This window comes from Anomaloglossus baeobatrachus, chromosome 10 (assembly GCF_048569485.1).
Source record: "Anomaloglossus baeobatrachus isolate aAnoBae1 chromosome 10, aAnoBae1.hap1, whole genome shotgun sequence".
NCBI classification, from domain to species: domain Eukaryota; kingdom Metazoa; phylum Chordata; class Amphibia; order Anura; family Aromobatidae; genus Anomaloglossus; species Anomaloglossus baeobatrachus.
The window spans coordinates 212914482-212928469 of record NC_134362.1 but is presented as its reverse complement, the minus strand read 5'-3'; the positions used below and the strand labels follow the sequence as shown (position 1 = coordinate 212928469).

At 51.6% G+C, this 13988-nt stretch overlaps 1 protein-coding gene across 1 annotated transcript in view; it reads left to right on the top strand.

Annotated features, from left to right (window-relative positions):
• HYDIN (HYDIN axonemal central pair apparatus protein) overlaps positions 1–13159 on the top strand; it is a 211862-nt gene extending 198703 nt beyond the window's left edge. Inside the window, exons 102-103 of the mRNA XM_075325454.1 lie at positions 10609–10833; positions 10912–13159. Coding sequence (XP_075181569.1) covers positions 10609–10833; positions 10912–11400 — 714 coding nt within the window. The 3' untranslated portion in view covers positions 11401–13159. The remainder of the gene's footprint in view (positions 1–10608; positions 10834–10911) is intronic.
• Positions 13160–13988: the final 829 nt, after the last annotated feature.

Below are 13988 nucleotides of genomic sequence, written 5' to 3'. Positions count from 1 at the left end.
AAAAACAAAAACGCAAAAACGGAAAGTGCCCGGGGGCTGAAGGGGTTAAGATGTCATCTGGGGCGACAGTCAATCCCTCAATTTTACCTAGTAGATCTAAAGTATCCCTCAAATGTGAAGGCAAGGCAGAAACAAAGGGGCGAAGGATCTTGTCAATGTAAATGCTACATTGTTGACACAATGCGTCAACACCTGAGACAATGGGGCGACCTTTTAGGGGGTTGACCCCCTTGTGCACTTTAGGAAGCGCATAAAAGGTCGCCACCATTTGACACTTAGGAAGTAAAAAATCAAATTCCTCCGCCGAGATGAGACGTGACATCCTGGCCTCATCCAGCAAAGCCCTCAGTTCTCTCGTATATAGCCCAGTAGGATCTTGCTTAAGGGTCTCATAAGTATTACGATCTGAAAGGATCACCTGACACATAATGAGGTAATCCTTGCGATTCATGACCACAACATTTCCTCCTTTATCAGAGGGTTTAATAACAAGCTCAGAGTTTGTTCCTAGATTTTGTATGGCCAATCTCTGAGCTTGGGTAATGTTGGGAAAAGCTGATGTAGACCTAGGATTGATTTTCTTAATGTCATCACAGACTAACTTTAGAAAGATATCAGTGCAATTAAATTCACTGGTAGGAGGCATTCTTTTACTCTTCAGTTTTAAATCAGAGAAGGGTCCTTCTCCTTCAATTCTCCTGCCCTCCTCCTCTAGGTCTACTAGTATATTATAGTCAGACAACAGGTCCGATGATATTCCCAACTGTTTACATTTCTGGCGATCATGATTGGCAAAAAACTTTTTCCATTTAAGTTTACGAATAAACAAATTAATGTCTTTGACCCAAGCAAAAGCGTCAAACCTGACAGTAGGTACAAAGGACAGTCCAGATTTTAATACTGAACATTCAATGGTAGTCAGTATATGGGAGGAAAGATTGACTATTTGCAAATCATCAGAACCTATTTGGTTCTTTTGTTGTTGTTGTATTGTTGAGGTTTCCGTCTCAAATCGTACGGGCCCAAATCTCGCGTTTCTAAAAAAGAGGGTGTTGATACTGGTGGTACAGAGGACATAGAAGAAGACGAGTCCCCAGATGTAGGAAATTGATCTCGAACGGGAGCCTGTAAGTTTCTCCTGTCCAGATTCCCCCTCCATCTTCGCTTAGGAGGTCCCCTATTCCTTGATCTCCTATTTTCAGTATCGGATGACTCAGCATCCGTTGAAGAAATATCACCAGGTCGTTGTTCTTTAGTCAGAAAATTATAAGCTTGTTTATCTTTAAAGTCCAACAGATCTCTAATAAATTTTTTATGTTTTCTATCCTTAAGACTAATCCTATACCTTTCAATAGTTGTTTTTAATGTTGTTTCTCTATTAGCGAAATCTGGGTCCGTTTTATGTTTCAGAACCTCTTCAGTTAATTTCTGCAAATTATTAGAGGATTTCTCAAGTGTGACTTTTTCCTCCTCCAATAATATATTCATGAACCTTAATGATGACGCTATAGATTCTTCTTCCCATTTGGCTAGAAGCCCATCTGACCTTGATCTATTAGCTGGGGCAATAGTAATTCTTAAACCCCTAGGTACAATCTTTTGTTTAATATAATTATTGAGGGACTGGACCTCCTACCAGGACTTTATGTTCTCTTTATATGCCAATGTCAGATCCGAAAAAATATTTCTTCGGCGCTCCATTGGGAGACCCAGACGATTGGGTGTATAGTACTGCCTCCGGAGGCCACACAAAGCATTACACTAAAAAGTGTAAGGCCCCTCCCCTTCTGGCTATACACCCCCAGTGGGATCACTGGCTCACCAGTTTTCTGCTTTGTGCGAAGGAGGTCAGACATCCACGCATAGCTCCACTGTTTAGTCAGCAGCAGCTGCTGACTATGTCGGATGGAAGAAAAGAGGGCCCATACTAGGGCCCCCAGCATGCTCCCTTCTCACCCCACTTTATGTCGGCGGTGTTTGTTAAGGTTGAGGTTCCCGCTGTGGGTACGGAGGCTGGAGCCCACATGCTGTTTTCCTTCCCCATCCCCCTGAGGGGCTCTGAGGAAGTGGGATCTTACCGGCCCCCAAGCCCTGAGGCCGGGCTCCTTCCACAGACCCATAGAACCTGCTGGATACGGAGCTGGGTACCGTTCAGGGACAAGGCCCTGCGACATTCAGGTACTCTGTGTCCCAAACAGGCCGCGCACATTCCAGACTTGCTGGGTGTGCTAGTGCGCCGGGGACAGTAGCGCTGCGCGCTGGGGTTACAGTCACTACAGTTTTTCTGAGTGACTTTATGTGTTGGGGACTGCCGCGCCGACCGCACCGGGAGCGGCGGCGCGGCTGCGACTTGTAGTGCGCCGGGGACTTAGCGCCGACCGTGCTTTTACGACGGCGTCGCTTATAAATTTAGTCCCCGGCTTCTGAGGCCTAGCTCCGCTTCGTTCCCGCCCCCACCCTGTCAATCAGGGCAAGGGAGAGACGCTGTACGATTAATCAGCGCCGAGGGCTGGAGTCTTATTTACATGCTCCAGCCCTCTCACTGAGCACAGGGGGACGCTGGTTTCCCGCTCTTTGTCTGCACACGCCCAGGGCCCGCCCCTCTCCATAGGACGCCGGCAGCCATTCCTACATGCAGTCTGGCTGGAGAACGGACACAGGCTCTGGGAGACCCAGACAAGGGATTTCTGGCGACCACACACCCGCGTTAAGCGGGCGGTAAGCAGCACTTTTAGTGCTGGCCCCACTAGTGCCACAGTGTTATATTGGTGTACCTTTTTTTCTCTATACCATATATATATGTATATATATATTGCACTGTAAGGTCGCTTCTTGGCTGTATACCCTATCTTGCTCTGAGGAGACGACAACATGTCATCCGCAAAACGCAAGGGTGCCAAGACACAGGCTGCAGCTGCACAGCAATACGCTACTTGTGCCGCTTGTGGGGCTGATCTACCGGCAGGTTACAATGACCCCCATTGTGTGCAATGTTCGGTCCCTGTGCCACTTCGTCAGCCGGAGTCTATGGTGGTAGTGGCCCAGGCAGAGTCGCCGGTGAACCCTGTCCCGGTGACGGGGACAGAGTTTGCAGTTTTTGCTGACAAGATGTCTGTCACTATGACAAAGATACTAGAGACCTTGCAGGCCAGGCCAGTTACTCAGACCATGGACACTGCTGCGGCAACGTTCCCCGGTCCCCCTCAGTTGGAGTTAATCCGTGATTCAAGGGGGTCCCAGGCATCTCAGCCTGACGGCTCTGATTCAGATGACAGTCCCAGGCAGCCTAAGCGTGCTCGCTGGGAGAGACCCTCCACGTCATCACGCGGATCAGGGTCTCAGCGAGAAGAGTCTCTACATGATGAGACAGAGGAGGGTGATCAGGAGTCTAATCCTGAAACCGCTCTCAATCTGGATACTCCTGATGGTGACGCCATGGTAAATGACCTTATATCGGCAATTAATAGGCTGTTGGATATTTCTCCCCCAGCCCCTTCTGCAGAGGAGGCAGCTGCACAGCAGGAGAAGTTCCATTTCAGGTATCCCAAGCGTAAACTGAGTACTTTTCTGGACCACGCTGACTTCAGAGAATCAGTCCAGAAACACCATGCTTACCCAGACAAGCGTTTCTCCAAACGTCTTAAGGATACACGTTATCCCTTTCCCCCTGACGTGGTCAAACGCTGGACCCAGTGTCCAAAGGTGGACCCCCCAATCTCCAGGCTTGCGGCTAGATCCATAGTTGCAGTGGAGGATGGGGCTTCACTTAAAGATGCCAATGACAGACAGATGGACCTTTGGTTAAAGTCTGTCTATGAAGCTATCGGCGCGTCGTTTGCTCCAGCATTCGCGGCCGTGTGGGCACTCCAAGCTATTTCAGCTGGTCTGGCACAGGTGGACTCTATCGTACGTCCAGCAGTGCCGCGAGTAGCGTCCCTAACCTCGCAAATGTCTGCGTTTGCGACTTACGCTATCAACGCTGTCCTGGACTCTACAAGCCGTACCTCAATGGCGTCTGCCAACTCTGTGGTTTTGCGCAGAGCCTTGTGGTTAAAGGAATGGAAAGCGGATTCTGCTTCCAAAAAATGTTTAACCAGCTTGCCACTATCTGTAGATAGACTGTTTGGTGAACAATTGGCTGAAATCATTAAACAATCCAAGGGTAAAGACTCCTCCTTACCCCAGCCCAGATCAAGCAAACCTCAACAGAGGAAGTGGCAGTCGAGGTTTCGGTCCTTTCGAGGCTCCGGCAAGACCCAATTCTCCTCGTCCAAAGGGACTCAGAAGGAGCAAAGGAGCTCAGATTCCTGGCGGGCTCACTCACGCCCCAAGAAAGCAACCGGAGGAACCGCTTCCAAGGCGGCTGCCTCATGACTTTCGGCCTCATCCCTCCGCATCCTCGGTCGGTGGCAGGCTCTCCCGCTTTTGCGACATTTGGCTGCCACAGGTCAAAGACCGGTGGGTAACAGACATTTTGTCTCACGGGTACAGGATAGAGTTCAGTTCTCGTCCTCCGCCTCGGTTCTTCAGAACCTCCCCACATCCCGACCGAGCAGATGCCCTTCTGCAGGCGGTGTGCTCACTAAAAGCAGAAGGAGTGGTGATCCCTGTTCCTCAGCAGGAACAAGGGCAAGGTTTTTACTCCAATCTCTTTGTGGTTCCAAAAAAGGACGGCTCGTTTCGTCCTGTTCTGGACCTAAAGCTGCTCAACAAGCATGTGAACGCCAGGCGGTTCCGGATGGAATCCCTCCGCTCCGTCATTGCCTCAATGTCTCAAGGAGATTTCCTTGCATCAATAGACATCAAAGATGCTTATCTCCAGATTGCTACAGAGCACCAACGTTTTCTACGTTTCGTGATAGGAGACGACCATCTCCAGTTCGTAGCTCTGCCATTTGGTCTGGCGACAGCCCCACGGGTTTTCACCAAGGTCATGGCGGCAGTGGTAGCAGTCTTGCATTCTCAGGGACATTCCGTGATCCCTTATTTAGACGATCTACTTGTCAAAGCACCCTCTCAAGAGGCATGCCAACACAGCCTGAATGTTGCGCTGGAGACTCTCCAGACTTTCGGGTGGATCATCAACTTTTCAAAGTCAAACCTGGCACCGACTCGATCACTAACGTATCTTGGCATGGAGTTTCATACTCTCTCAGCGATAGTGAAGCTTCCGCTGAACAAGCAGCGGTCACTACAGACAGGGGTGCAGTCTCTCCTTCAGGGTCAGTCGCACCCCTTAAGGCGCCTCATGCACTTCCTAGGGAAGATGGTGGCAGCAATGGAGGCAGTCCCGTTTGCGCAGTTTCATCTGCGCCCACTTCAATGGGACATTCTCCGCCAATGGGACGGGAAGACAACTTCCCTAGACAGGAAAGTCTCCCTTTCTCAGACGGCCAAGGACTCTCTGCAATGGTGGCTTCTTCCCACCTCATTATCACAGGGAAGATCATTCCTGCCCCCATCCTGGGCAGTGGTCACGACAGACGCGAGTCTGTCAGGGTGGGGAGCAGTTTTTCTCCACCACAGGGCTCAAGGGACGTGGACTCAGCAGGAGTCCACCCTTCAGATCAATGTTCTGGAAATCAGGGCAGTGTATCTTGCCCTATTAGCCTTCCAGCAGTGGCTGGAAGGAAAGCAGATCCGAATTCAGTCGGGCAATTCCACAGCGGTGGCATACATCAACCACCAAGGAGGGACACGCAGTCGGCAAGCCTTCCAGGAAGTCAGGCGGATTCTGTTGTGGGTGGAGGAAAGAGCATCCACCATATCAGCAGTTCACATCCCGGGCGTAGAAAACTGGGAAGCAGACTTCCTCAGTCGCCAGGGCATGGACGCAGGGGAATGGTCCCTTCACCCGGACGTGTTTCAGGAAATCTGCCGCCGTTGGGGGGTGCCGGACGTCGACCTAATGGCGTCTCGGCACAACAACAAGGTCCCGACCTTCATAGCGCGGTCTCGCGATCAAAGAGCTCTGGCGGCAGACGCCTTAGTGCAAGATTGGTCGCAGTTCCGGCTCCCTTATGTGTTTCCACCTCTGGCACTCTTGCCCAGAGTGTTACGCAAGATCAGATCCGATTGCGGCCGCGTCATACTCGTCGCCCCAGACTGGCCGAGGAGGTCGTGGTATCCGGATCTGTGGCATCTCATGGTCGGCCAACCGTGGGCACTGCCAGACCGTCCAGACTTACTGTCCCAAGGGCCGTTTTTCCATCGGAATTCTGCGGCCCTGAACCTGACTGTGTGGCCATTGAGTCCTGGATCCTAGCGTCTTCAGGATTACCCCAAGGGGTCGTGGCCACCATGAGACAGGCTAGGAAGTCCACTTCTGCTAAGATCTACCATAGAACGTGGAAGATTTTCTTATCCTGGTGCTCTGCACAAGGAGTATCCCCCTGGCCATTCGCGTTACCTGTCGTTCTTTCCTTCCTGCAATCTGGGTTGGAAAAGGGCTTGTCGCTCGGCTCCCTTAAGGGGCAAGTCTCGGCACTATCCGTGTTTTTTCAGAAGCGTCTAGCACGATTTTCTCAGGTGCGCACGTTCCTGCAGGGGGTTTGTCATATCGTACCTCCGTACAGGCGGCCGTTAGATCCGTGGGATCTAAACAAGGTCCTTGTTGCTCTCCAGAAGCCGCCCTTCGAGCCTCTGAGGGATGTGTCACTTTCTCGACTCTCACAGAAAGTGGCCTTTCTGGTAGCGGTCACGTCTCTTCGGAGAGTGTCTGAACTAGCAGCGCTGTCATCCAAAGCTCCTTTCCTGGTGTTCCACCAGGACAAGGTAGTGCTGCGCCCCATTCAGGAGTTTCTCCCTAAGGTGGTATCCTCTTTTCATCTTAATCAGGATATCTCCTTGCCTTCCTTTTATCCGCATGCAGTTCATCGGTTTGAAAAGGATTTACATTTGTTGGATCTAGTGAGAGCACTCAGAATCTACATTTCCCGCACGGCGCCCCTGCGCCGCTCGGATGCACTCTTTGTCCTTGTCGCTGGTAAGCGCAAAGGGTCGCAGGCTTCCAAAGCCACCCTGGCTCGATGGATCAAAGAACCAATTCTTGAAGCCTACCGTTCTGCTGGGCTTCCGGTTCCATCAGGGCTGAAGGCCCATTCTACCAGAGCCGTGGGTGCGTCCTGGGCATTACGACACCAGGCTACGGCTCAACAGGTGTGCCAGGCAGCTACCTGGTCGAGTCTGCACACTTTCACCAAACATTATCAGGTGCATACCTACGCTTCGGCGGACGCCAGCCTAGGTAGAAGAGTCCTGCAGGCGGCAGTTGCCTCCCCGTAGGGGAGGGCTGTCTTTGCAGCTCTAACATGAGGTATTTCTTTACCCACCCAGGGACAGCTTTTGGACGTCCCAATCGTCTGGGTATCCCAATGGAGCGCCGAAGAAGAAGGGAATTTTGTTACTTACCGTAAATTCCTTTTCTTCTAGCTCCTATTGGGAGACCCAGCACCCGCCCTGTTGTCCTTCGGGATTTTTGGTTGTTTTTTCGGGTACACATGTTGTTCATGTTGAATGGTTTTCAGTTCTCCGATGTTACTTCGGAGTGAATTTGTTTAAACCAGTATATTACTCCAAAGACATACAGATAGGGACTCTAGATTGTGAGCCCCAATGGGGACAGTGTTGCCAATGTATGTAAAGTGCTATGGAATTAATAGCGCTATATAAATGAATAAAATTATTATTATTATTATTATTGGCTTTCCTCCTTCTTGCTTTTGCACTAAAACTGGTGAGCCAGTGATCCCACTGGGGGTGTATAGCCAGAAGGGGAGGGGCCTTACACTTTTTAGTGTAATTGCTTTGTGTGGCCTCCGGAGGCAGTGCTATACACCCAATCGTCTGGGTCTCCCAATAGGAGCTAGAAGAAAAGGAATTTACGGTAAGTAACAAAATTCCCTTCTTCTCAATGAATAGCCCTGTACTGCATTAGTACTAATAGAGGATTCCGAAAACGCCTCTCTAGCATCATCTAGCCAGCCGTCCACATTTAAAGAGCCAGAGAGGAAACCAGCCATATCATAAATTCAGCCAAAACCAAGACCATAGAAACTTAATTGTAGGGGGGGATTCAAGTGTATAGACCGGAAGAACAAAACCCCTTAAAATTTTAAATTTTATTAATGCATTTTAAAACATACCCCAAACAAATAAACAAAACACACATGAATGGGACACCCAATCCCAAGTCCGCCAGGAAGATAGGAGACCCCTCAAGAACTCAAGAGGTCACACTGGCGAGCACAAGGGGAAGGAAAATTATACGTCCCTTATACACACCAGTTAATACTGCCTATTGAAACAGTCAAAAAAACAATGTGTTTGGATATCCAGTCCAATATTAGAAAGTGCAACCAGGGTATGGCCAAAGTTTTTTTGTGGTCTTGCATATTGACTTTAATGGTGAGGTATTATCACATACAGCATGGGCATTATCATGTTATCAGGTCCGTGTTTGCGATCTCTTTGAGAGATATTAAATATCGTATTTTACAGAGAGGTTATAGGAGTCCCTTTAGAAAATATGATTGAGCTTTACCCCTGAGGAGGGATCGTCCTAATATGTGTTGTATATGGACGGAACGTGCTGTCGGCACTATATTTTCCCCAGGAAGGCTTATGGTGGTATGGCTCAGTACTTCCCCTATTCAGGATTAGTGTTTCCATCTGTGGAACGCATGGTGCGTTCCACGGCAGGCTGAATCTCAGCAGCGGTCGGTAATGAAGTCCGCCGACATCACTTCCTGTGACGTTGGAGTTTACCAGCGTCACTTCCGGGGATTCCTCATATTGCTAGCGCTCCGTACCTGGACTCTCCTAATCTACGTCATTTCCTACGACGAGTATAGGATTACCTCACTTCCGGTTTTCCGGAGCTGTGGGCGGCGTCTGACGCCATTTTTAAACACAGGCGCTGTCAGTGCAGCACGAGACGCCGGTTTACAAGCCCTACACGTGGCAGATTGCAGCCAGTGTTTCCTACCCTAATAGGGAGCCCCTGATGAACCCCGATGTGACTTACGATCGGGGGGAAACGCGTTGGGCAATGCTTTGGTGGTGTCAATTTGGACCCTGATGTATTTACATCCGTCATAGGACTTCTATAAATAAGCTAAGTACTATGCTTACATGTGATATTTTCTATTATGGTTATGTGGACCTTATTAACTGGTTCATAATCCACTGCATGTATCACCTCTGTGAAGTTTATTTTGCCTTCTGTGAAAGTGTATAAAATACCTGTTGTTGCCTTCTGTGAAGTGTGCCCCCTATGCTTAATAACACATACGGACTTATGGCTCCCAAAAATCCTGTGAGGGAGTTCTGACACGTGACCAATGGGTCACTAGGAGATTTCATTTAGGACAATTTAGGCCTATGTCTTTTTTGTCATGCGAAACCGCGATTATCTCCTTGTTGTCTGGATTTAGAGGGTGCTCATTTGAGTAGTTTCACGGAGCCTAGGAGGTTTTTCCAAGGGTTCTATATATTGTATGCACCTTTTGGCTTAATACTTTTCCCTTGGGTATGTGCAGAGATACATGAGTGGTATGAATAGGCACCCTAGTAACTATATGTGTGCCCTTTCTGAAGAAAAATAAATACTGTTGGTATGGTCCACTTTTAACACTTTATACTACTGAATGTATACTGCTCTATTGTTATGATTGTATGAGATTCCCCTTGAGTATTTTCTATAAAGTGCAACCGTCCCTCACGTCCTCCTTCCCAGACTAGCTGCACAATAGACCAGCGAAGGGAAAGCAGGGTGAGTCTTCGTTGAGTGGGGGCGCCACAGCGCTTAGGTTTAGGGTGCCAACCTCCGCGGCAAGGCAGGGCCTTTACAGGGTTCGTTTGGCCATACCCTGGTTGCACTTTCTAATATTGGACTGGATATCCATACACATTGTTTTTTTGACTGTTTCAATAGGCAGTATTAACTGGTGTGTATAAGGGACGTATAATTTTCCTTCCCCTTGTGCTCGCCAGTGTGACCTCTTGAGTTCTTGAGGGGTCTCCTATCTTCCTGGCGGACTTGGGATTGGGTGTCCTATTCATGTGTGTTTTGTTTATTTGTTTGGGGTATGTTTTAAAATGCATTAATAAAATTTAAAATTTTAAGGGGTTTTGTTCTTCCGGTCTATACTCCTGTCAGTGTCCCATTTCCCATCTCCCGTCACTGTCCCGTCTCCTGTCAGTGTCCCGTCTCCTGTCGGTGTCCCGTCTCCTGTCGGTGTCCCATTTCCCGTCACTGTCCCGTCTCCCGTCACTGACCAGTCTTCTGTCAGTGCCCCATTTCCCATCACCCATCACTGTCCCATTTCCAGTCACTGTCCTGTCTCCTGTCAGTGTCCCACTTCCCATCTCCCGTCACTGTCCCGTCTCCCGTCACTGATCGGTCTCCCGTCAGTGTCCCATCTCCCGTCAGTGTCCCGTCTCCCGTCACGGTCCCATTTCCCATCTCCCGTCAGTGTCCTGTCACTGTCCCGTCTCCCGTCACTGACCCGTCTCCTGTCCCTGTCCCGTCTCCCGTCTTCCGTCAGTGTCCCGTCACCCAGTGGCACACAGCCACCGCACTGCCCACCACCATCTTGTCTCTTCCAGGGGACGCTGATGTTTGAGTACCAGCCTCTGAGAACAGGCGAGTCCACGGGGAGGCTGACGCTGCAGAGCAACGACCTGGGCTTGTTCCAGTACGATCTGCTCCTGAAGGCAACGCCTGCGGTGTCCGAGCAGCCGCTCTACTTCCGCACGACCCTGGGCTCCAGTCAGATCCTGAGCGCCAGATTCATGAACTTCACTCGTCAGAAGACTGAATACAGCTGTAAGGTGAGCGCTGCTCTGGAGGGACAAGGGTCGTCTCTGGCCCCGCTAGTCCCGACTCTCATAATTTTCTCCTTTCTTTAGGTTGACAATTCTGATTTCCACGTAGACAAGGTGGTGATGGCGGCTCCGGGCTCCCAGGGCGGCTCGGAGGTCAGCGTGGAGGTGACATATGAACCGGTGCAGCTCGGAGAATCCCGCTGTGTGCTGCACATCTCGTCTGCACTGGGGGGTGAATACACCATCCCAATGTTCGGCTCCGCCATAGCCCCTAAACCTCAAGGACCACTGCAGATTCGCGCTGGCTCCACTGTCTCCATCCCCTTTAAGAATGTTTTCTTGCAGCCGACAACTTTCAGCTTTCAGACAGACCCTGCTGCGTTCGTGGTGAAGCCCTGTGAGCCCGTGCGCCCCAAGAAAACCCACTACATATCTGTGTCATATGAAGCCCCTCATGGGGGCAGCAGGACCCCTGTAACCGGCAGATTGGTTGTTTCTTGTCCTCGTGCCACAGGTGTGGCCCAGGGAATCTACTGGGTGTATTACCTGAAGGGCGTACCTTCCGAAAAGTGACTGTGGAGGCACCAAAGCCCAGACGTTCATCAGAACCAAGACGTGCACATAAGAGACCCAATACAGCTCACCAGGCCAACATAATGTGGGGGTGGTGCACGGGTAACCAGGCCGGTGACCAGGTGACCCCTCGAGAGAATGGAAACATCCCAGCACCCACAAAAATAACATTAAAACATAGTGAACACTCAGCACCAAGACATGTCTGTGCTTCAGCTGCAGCTGTGAAGGCCATTTCCTCCGCTATGGTGGCCTATCCTCTGCAGTGCCAACCTTCCCTCCGCCTACCTCATCCGCTGCAGTGACGGTCTTGCCTCCCCTCCAATTGGGGTGACGGCCTATACTCCCCAGTCCTCTGTGGTGACAGCCTTTCCTCCAACTACTCATCCGCTGCACTGATGGCCTTTCCTCCCCCTCCAATTGTGGTGGCAGCCCTTCCTTCCTACCACAGTAGCATTTTTTTATCCCTTGCTCCACGTTGCTGGCCTTCCTCACCCCCCCTACCCACCACCGTCCTCTGCGGTGGCGGCATTTACTCCCTTGTCCTCTGTGGTGGCGGCTTTTCATCCCCCTGCGGTGATGGCCTTTCCTCCCCGTCCTACATGGTTGTGGGTCATTCTTCCTGCCGTAGTAGCCCTTATTTTCTTGTCCCTGTAGTGGCAGCCTTTCCTCCCTCTCCCCAGTCCTGTATGGTGATGGCCTTTCCTCCCCCTCCCCAGTCCTGCATGATGGTGCCCTTTCCTCTCCCTCCCTGTATAGTGCCTTTCTTTCCTCCCCCTCCCCAGTCCTGTATAGTGCCTTTCTTTCCTCCCCCTCCCCAGTCCTGTATGATGACGGCCTTTCCTCCCCCTCCCCAGTCCTGTATGGTGACGGTCTTTCCTCCCTCTTCCCAGTCTTGTATGATGACGGCCTTTCCTCCCCCTCCTCAGTCCTGTATGGTGATGGCCTTTCCTCCCCCTCCCCAGTCCTGTATGATGGTGCCCTTTCCTCCCCCTCCCTGTATAGTTCCTTTCTTTCCTCCCCCTCCCCAGTCCTGTATAGTGCCTTTCTTTCCTCCCCCTCCCCAGTCCTGTATGGTGACGGCCTTTCCTCCCCCTCCTCAGTCCTGTATGGTGATGGCGACCTTTCCTCCCCCTCCCCAGTCCTGTATGATGGCGGCCTTTCCTCCCCTTCTCCAGTCCTGTATGGTGATGGCGGCATTTCCTCCCCCTCCCCAGTCCTGTATGGTGATGGTCTTTCCTCCCCCTCCCTAGTCCTGTATGATGGCGCCCTTTCCTCCCCCTCCCTGTATGATGGCGCCCTTTCCTCCCCCTCCCTGTATGATGGCGCCCTTTCCTCCCCCTCTCTGTATGATGGCGACCTTTCCTCCCCCTCCCCAGTCCTGTATGGTGATAGCGGCCTTTCCTCGCCTTCCCCAGTCCTGTATGGTGACTGTCTTTCCTCCCTCTTCCCAGTCTTGTATGATGGCGACCTTTCCTCCCCAGTCCTGTATGGCGACGGCTTTTCCTCCCCCTCCCCAGTCCTCTATGGTGACGGCCTTCCCTCCTCCTCCCTAGTCTTATATGATGGCGGTCTTTCCTCCCCCTCCCCAGTCCTGTATGGTGATGGCCTTTCTTCCCCGTTTCTATATGGTGATGGCGGCCTTTCCTCCCCCTCCCCAGTCCTGTATGGTGACTGTCTTTCCTCCCTCTTCCCAGTCTTGTATGATGGCGACCTTTCCTCCCCAGTACTGTATGGTGATGGCCATTCCTCCCCCTCCCCAGTCCTGTATGGTGACGGCCTTTCCCCCCCCTCCCCAGTCCTCTATGGTGACGGCCTTCCCCCCCCCCTCCCCAGTCCTCTATGGTGACGGCCTTCCCTCCTCCTCCCTAGTCTAATATGATGGCGGTCTTTCCTCCCCCTCCCCAGTCCTGTATGGTGATGGCCTTTCTTCCCCATTTCTATATGGTGATGACGGCCTTTCCTCCCCCTCCCCAGTCCTGTATGGTGACTGCCTTTCCTTCCCGTCCCCAGTCCTGTATGGTGACTGCCTTTCCTCCCCCCTCCCCAGTCCTGTATGGTGACTGCCTTTCCTCCCCCCTCCCCAGTCCTGTATGATGGCGGCCTTTCCTCCCCCTCCCCAGTCCTGTATGGTGACTGCCTTTCCTCCCCCCCCCCCCAGTCCTGTATGGTGACTGCCTTTCCTCCCCCTCCCCAGTCCTGTATGGTGACTGCCTTTCCTCCCCCTCCCCAGTCCTGTATGGTGACTGCCTTTCCTCCCCCCTCCCCCTCCCTGTATGATGGCGCCCTTTCCTCCCCCTCTCTGTATGATGGCGACCTTTCCTCCCCCTCCCCAGTCCTGTATGGTGATAGCGGCCTTTCCTCGCCTTCCCCAGTCCTGTATGGTGACTGTCTTTCCTCCCTCTTCCCAGTCTTGTATGATGGCGACCTTTCCTCCCCAGTCCTGTATGGTGATGGCCATTCCCCCCCCTCCCCAGTCCTGTATGGCGATGGCTTTTCCTCCCCCCTCCCCAGTCCTCTATGGTATGTGAGCAAGGATGGTTGACCTTAGGGAGATCAACATCCACCACTGCGGAGACACCATCACG